At 34.1% G+C, this 7,184-nt stretch overlaps 1 protein-coding gene across 6 annotated transcripts in view; it reads right to left on the bottom strand.

Moving 5' to 3' along the window:
- Positions 1-4,129: 4,129 nt before the first annotated feature.
- Positions 4,130-7,184, bottom strand: part of Lrch2 (leucine rich repeats and calponin homology domain containing 2) — a 95,157-nt gene continuing 92,102 nt past the window's right edge. For all 6 annotated transcript variants that reach the window (XM_075957380.1, XM_075957381.1, XM_075957382.1 and 3 more), the window contains one exon: positions 4,130-6,827. In XM_075957380.1, coding sequence (XP_075813495.1) covers positions 6,708-6,827 — 120 coding nt within the window. In that variant the 3' untranslated portion in view covers positions 4,130-6,707. The remainder of the gene's footprint in view (positions 6,828-7,184) is intronic.

Genomic DNA, 7,184 nt, shown 5'->3' with positions numbered 1-7,184 from the left:
TGTCTCATTGAATAGCCAGAACCTGGAAACAACCTAGATGCCCTTCAATTGAAGAATGGATAAAAGAAAGTGTGGCACATTTGCATATTAAAGTACTGCTCAGCAGTAGAAAACAATATCTTAAATTTTTCATGCAAATGGATGGAACTAGAAAACAGTATTTTGAGTGAGGAGGTAACCCAGATCCAAAAAGATGAATATGGCATGTACTCACTCATCAGTGGATACTGGCTATAAACAAAAGATATTGAGCCTATAGTTCATGATCCTAGAGAAGCTAAGTAATTAGATGAACCCAAAGAAAAACATATAGATCCACTTGGAAAGTTGAAACATACAAGATCGCCTGATAAAATTGGGAGCATGGGGGTCAGGGTAGAAGGGGAAGAGGATGGGAGATGGGGAGTAACGAGGCGAAGATGAGGGAATGGGATATTCAAGATGGAGGAAGGAAGGACAGAGACAAAAGCAAGGAAAGAGATATCTTGATTGAGAGAGCCATTATGGGGTTAGCAAGAAACTCGACTCTAGAGAAATTTCCAGGAATCCACAAGGATGACCCTGGCTAAGACCCTAAGCTATAGAGGAAAGGGGACCTGAATTGGCCTTGCCCTGTAGTCAGACTGATGAATATCTTAAATATCACCATAGAACCTTCATCCAGCAACTGATGGAAACAGAGGTAGAGACCTGAACAGAGTCCAGGGCACTAGACTGAGCTGCCAAAGTTCAATTGAAGAGTGGAAGGAATGAGGATATGAGCAAAGAGGTCAAGACCATGTTGGATACAACCATTGAAACAGTTTGCCTGAGCTAATAGGAGCTCACCAACTCCAGCCAGACTGGGAAGGAACAAGCATAGGACCAAACTAGTCTCTCTAAAAGTGGTTGTCTGTTGTATGGCTGGGGTAGAATGAGGGGCCACTGGCAGTGGGCACCAGGATTTATCCCTACTGCATGTTCTGGCTTTTTGGGAACCTATTCACTTTGGATGGATACCTTGCTGAGCCTAGATATAGTAGGGAGGACCTTGGGCCTTCCACAAAGCAATGTGCCTTACCCTCTCTGAGGAGTGAATGAGGGTAGGGTGGGTGGGTATGTGGAGGGAATGGGAGGAGGGTAGAGAATGAGAACTTGGATTGGTATGTATAATGAAAAAAGATAGTCTGTTTTCTTTTTTAAAAAAATCTCTCTCTCTCTCTCTCTCTCTCTCTCTCTCTCTCTCTCTCTCTCTCTTAATTTTGGTTACTTTGGTAAGAGTGTTTATCAGTCCCAAGAGTTCTTACACATTTAATATCATGTTGACCAGAGGTTTGTCATGTAGTCTTTATGTCGAGACATACTCTTTCTATTTTGAGTTTCTTTAAGACTTTTAAATATTTATTTATTTTTAATTATATATACTTGTGTGGGGGATCATTGCATGAGATTAGAGACATCAAATTCTCCTGGAAAGAGAGTTAAAGACAGTTGTGAACTGCCTGAATAGGATGTTGGCAACTGAAGCTGTGTACTCTTCAAGAACTGTATGTGCTTTCAATTAGGTTGTTTTCTAAGTTTTTTGAATTTTTTTGTATGTTCTAGAAAGTAAAACCCTGCCAGATGTGTAACTGGTGAAGTTTGTTTCCCATTCTAGGCAGTCAACTGACTAGAACTATGGTGTCTTGATGAACAAAGAGGCTTAGTATTATGAGGTTTTATTGATTAATTGTTGCTCTTTTTTTTTCTTATTTGGTTTGGTTTATTTGAGACAGGGTTTCTCTGTAGCATTGGTGCCTGACCTGGAACTTGCACTGTAGACCAGACTGGCCTCAAACTCATAGAGATCTGCTTATGTCTGCTTCCTAAGTACTGGGATTAAAGACATTTACCACAACCGCCAGGCTAATTGTTGCTCTTTTTTTTCCTTTTTTCAAATTGATATTTATTGATCTCTACATTTTTCTCTGCTCTCCTCGATGTCTTAATGTCTGCATGACTGGGGTCTTGTTCAGAGTCCCTTTCTGTACCAGTGAATTCAATCATATTCCCGGCTTTCTCCTCTGTTAGTTTTTCAGGTTATTGGATCTTTTATTAATATTCCTGACACATTTGGGGTTATGCTTTGTGCAGCATGAGAGATAGGGATATAGTTGTATTCTACATGTATTCTATATTCCAGCCAGTTAAGCTAGCACCATTTGAAGGTGTTATCTTTTCTCCAATGTGTGTTGTTTACCTCTTTGTCAAACAATCATGTGGCTCTTGAAGTGTGGGTTTAATCATGAAACTGAAGATAAATAGATGGAGTTCAAAAGTCATTGTTAGAAAATTAGCCTTAACCCAGAAAGACAATTGTCACATTTCTCTCATTTATAAATGTTAGCTTTTAATCTTCAGATAGCTGTTTCATTTTCAAATACTCACAGAGGTCAATTAATTAGTAAAGGCACCACAGGAGTACTTTAAACTGACAGTAGATATATCACAGTGGTATAAAGGGTTGCTCTGGAAAAATGGATCACGAAGTGGGTAAACTGAATAGATAATATGATGAGAACAGGATAGATGAGGAAGTGGGGGCATAAACAGCACTAAAGGGTTTGAATAAAACTCATGGTGAGCTAATAATGTTCCTAAAATACAGACATACACATATTGCAAAAAGAATATAAATGGAACTACTTTAGTAGGGTCGCATTGCCCCTACTAGACAACATGGGCCAACAAATAAAAACCCCATATACATATTCAGGCTTACACAACACATCTGCAAGGTATAATTTTAATTACTATATCATAAGTCATTATTTTACATTTTTTTACATTAGAAATTAGTGAAGGATCTGAGTAAAAATTTTAGCAAATGTTATTTGTTTTTGAAAATACGTTTTATGTATTTACATATGTAAAATCTTATCTATTTCTCACCTACTTTTGTAGCCATGTAATTGATGTGTGTCAATAGAATACAGTGAAAATAAATAATTTTTTCCTGCCATTAAGTTGCAAATCAATAAAATTTATATATTTGAGAAACAAATAAAATATTATAGATTTAATAAAGGAGAAAGTAAGTCTAGTGCTTTGTAAAGATCACCCAAAATTCCGCAAGACACTTGGAATACTTTAAACCTCCTTTATCCAATAGCTATGTTCTCAAGAACTCATCTAAATGTGTAACTTTAAGGTAACTACAGCAATATTCTCTTCAACAGCATCTGGCAATATATAAATGCTCTACAATTAGGGTAAAACAAAATTATAAGCAAATAATAGTTACTTCAATAAAATATGTGGTTTTGGATTTATTTTTCGAGAAGATGTCTCATTATATATAGAAGATTGTAGTCCAACTCATTGTAATCCTCCTATCCTGAGTGAATTAAAATGGTGAGCCACAATGCCCAATTAAATATGAGCATGTTTAGAAAAATTACAATTGACAGTAAAAGAATACATTTCTTATAATTCTGTTGTATATGAAGCAGTAAAATGTGCAATAAAGCCATCACATAATGGTCTTCTCTATATGTTGTTTTAAATAAGTTTTCTTTTGTCAGAGAGCTTATGTCATACATTGATAACATTAGATTGAAAAAAATAGCTTAATAACTTAATATTTCTTAAACAAAATTGTCTTGAAAATAACATAGTGTAAAAACAATCATGAGCCTTACAACAATCTACTTCAGCTTTTGATATATTTGTTGCTGCTGTGCTTTACTTTCTGAGACAGAGTCTCACTTATTTGTTAGGCTAGCCTTACACTGCTGCCTTCAAGAGATGCTCTCACTTTAGACGCCCTAGGAAGCAAGATTCTAAGTGTACCACCATGCCCAACTAAAACTATATAGCTTATCAAAGCGTTGTTTGTTTAGTCAACAGTGTGCTGAGGTGCACTTATGGAGCGTAAGAACATGGGAAGCCACAATGAAAGGACAATTTGCAGCTTTCAGTTCTCTTCTGCCACCATGTGGGGCCTTGGAGTCAAACTCAGGTTGTCAGACTTCACTCACTGAGCACCACTACCAACACTCACAGAAGGTTTGAATATCCACCAACAGTAGGGACCACAGACACTAACTATCGAAGACTGACCAAAGATATTGATAGTCAAAGCGACGCTAAAAAGGAAGAAAAGGAGCTCCAGCTTGGATTGTTTTCATTTAATTTTATCCACAGTTTGCATCGGTAATATACATTTAGTGTTCCATTTTTTTAAATGCATCAGAAAATCAATTATGATAAATCTGTGACTAATACAAACATTTCTGAATTCTTCAAAAATTCAGTTAGAAAAGTCATTAAACTAGCGTTCTATAAAGATAAGTATTAAACAAATGGTTACGCATTTTTACTCATTTCAATTCAAACATATCCAACATCACTTCTTCCTTGTGCCAATGTGGTCATAGCGTTTAACAGAAGTAGCTATCTCGTGATGTTTTGGGCCCGATAAGATATTCTTCGATTATTCAATCCTCCTCAAATCACAAAACCATTCAAATAATGATATCCATTCTTAATTCAATAACTGATGAAGTAAATATATAAAATGCCATAGAAAACATTTAGGATAAAATTTACACTAAAAAGTTACTAACAGAAATATGGCAGGATCTTGGTATAAGGTTGTCATTGTGGACTATGCTGAAACTGCATTATAAGTGATATTGGTATTGCCTTTTGGCACAATAATAATTGAACTGCTGTGTTACAGGCCCCAAGGGGACCCATCTTGAAAAGCATTTTTATTTGCTATCAAGTATGAGCACTGAAGTTCGGGTGTGTTTTCTCTATAAGGTAATAGGTAACTGACAAGTGAAATGTAGTAAGAAGAATTACCTAAAGTTTCACAACTATTTCAATAATAACAAAGCACAAAATACTTGGAAAATAACACAAGATTGATTAATAAGAGGAATTTTATACCACAATAATCATGAGAGAAGTATGAGTGATTGTTTTGGTTGTTAAACTTTTTGAAATTTGTAATGCTGTCAACTGTCTAAATTAAAAATTCATCAGCTAAAGTACTTCCTAAATTACTTATATTATCCAAATTTCCGATAATGAGATTCATTATGTCAATGGGGATATTTTTCAGATCTGATGACTTAAACTTATCTAATTAGATCAAATATTTAAATAATAAATTATCAATACTTTATTTCTTAAAACTTACAGTAATAAAAACCTTTCACTCTTCAATAGTTCCAATTTGACTCATGGGGACTAAAAAGAAAATAGCTATATTCTGAAGCCAAGATTAAAAAATATGGCTCCATGACAACTGACCAGAATAATGTAGAATTATTCCTAAAATCAATCCTTACCATAGTATTTGGCACATGACATTTTACATTTTATAAATTTCCTTTGAAATACCCAGGCCAATGTTTTTATTAAGTTGCATCCATATTAAGAGGTAACAAGTGCAAATAATCACACAGTTAAGAAATGATACTTGTTTGGCTACTGCAAAAGTGTATATGAAGGCTCTTCTATAGGAAACTGAGTTATTCATCACAGTAATGTTTTGGAAACATTCCTGCACTACTATCACCATAAGTTTATCCATCTTCAAATCAAGCAAGGACTTTACTGAAAATACTATTTCATGAAACAGAATGTGTTTAATTCAACATCAATTTACTTGAGGATCATAAGAAATGCATGATCCAGAAATGGCCAAATTTTGAATCAAATCTTGCTTCTCAAAGGCCGCTCTTTTAATATGGAAGGCAGCGCTTATGTACTTAATGTTCTCATAAGTCAAGATATAAACAGGAACACTCACAGTTACATCAAAATGTCCTTGACAATTAGTACTTCCCTAGCCCTCCAAAGTCTTACTGCTTTGTGTAACGTTTTCAACACTGAAATAAAATACTCTTCAGATAAAACAATTAAAAGATGATTATGCTTTTGCAAAATTAAATAGCATAAATTAAGCATATTAACATTTTGACAACATGAAAGAACCAATTTAAGAAAAAATTGCAATGGGTTAACTAAGAAACCACTAATGTGAGGTAATTTAAACCCTCACATATTATTGACCGTACAAAACCTACCAAAATATTTTAAAATCCCATTGATTCTATTAATACATAAAAAGAAATTGCAAAATTCTTAAGACTATTTGAGATTCATCAATTACACAGGCACTTCACATGTAAACAACCTACAATATAAATGAAAAGATTTTGGCACCAACTGATAATACTAAAAGAATTGAATAATGCCAAGGTTTTGTTTGTTTCATTTTTTCCTGGGAAACAAAACAAAATATTGAAGAAATTGTGTACAAAGTAGGAGTATATGAAATAACTCAAATATATAATTGTTTTCCTAAAATATTACTTTTACCCAGATGATTACTTGTATACAGTGATGTAAAAATATTCAACTTAATGTGATTACTAAATTCAAAGCATGTTTTAAATTTTGTATCAATTTGCATTTTGAAAATCAGTCAAGGTTCTTGAATGACATAATAAAAGGAGAATTTCAATTTATCAAAAACTCCTATAAATTAATCCAATTTTCCTCAAGAAGTTATTTGGACAACTCAGTTTAAATCTGAGATCTTAACGTAATTCTGAAAAAAGAAACCTAAGGCAAACTATTTTTTTACTGGACATTCTTCATGATTTTGAGATATCTGAAATCATTTCAAATACATGAAATTATACATGTATGTTTTTTTCTTAATTGTCACATCAAGCCATAGAAAGCTGAGATGCCTTGGTAGTAGGCAATTCAAGGAGTGCCTGAACCGTAACACCAACTTTCACAAGCCCTCGTTCTTCCAAAATATGGTGAGGCAAGCAGAGTCTCTCCTGGGGAAAGAGAACAACAATATTTTAAGTCTGGAACAGATTTTAAAATTTTGCTTATTAAATTATTTATTTTATTTTTTGAGATTGCAATTGCACCATTTCATTTTCCCCTTCTTTTCCCTTCCTTCAAGCCAATCTACATCTCCCTTCTCTTCAACCCAATAAAAAGAGTCTGGTTAATCAAAATGTTTTATTAATTTATGAATTTTATATGGAGAAATGTTTTATCAGCTGTGCACCAGAAGAAGTCAATGGATTTCATGGGAATACAGTTATAGACAATTGTGAACTGCTATGTGGGTACTAGAAATTGAACTTAGGACCTCTGTAAAAGTAGCTGGTGCTGAGCCATTTCTC

Source organism: Microtus pennsylvanicus, chromosome X (assembly GCF_037038515.1).
Source record: "Microtus pennsylvanicus isolate mMicPen1 chromosome X, mMicPen1.hap1, whole genome shotgun sequence".
Taxonomy (NCBI): domain Eukaryota; kingdom Metazoa; phylum Chordata; class Mammalia; order Rodentia; family Cricetidae; genus Microtus; species Microtus pennsylvanicus.
Note: the sequence above shows the minus strand (reverse complement) of the source record. Positions and strands in the feature narration are given on the sequence as shown.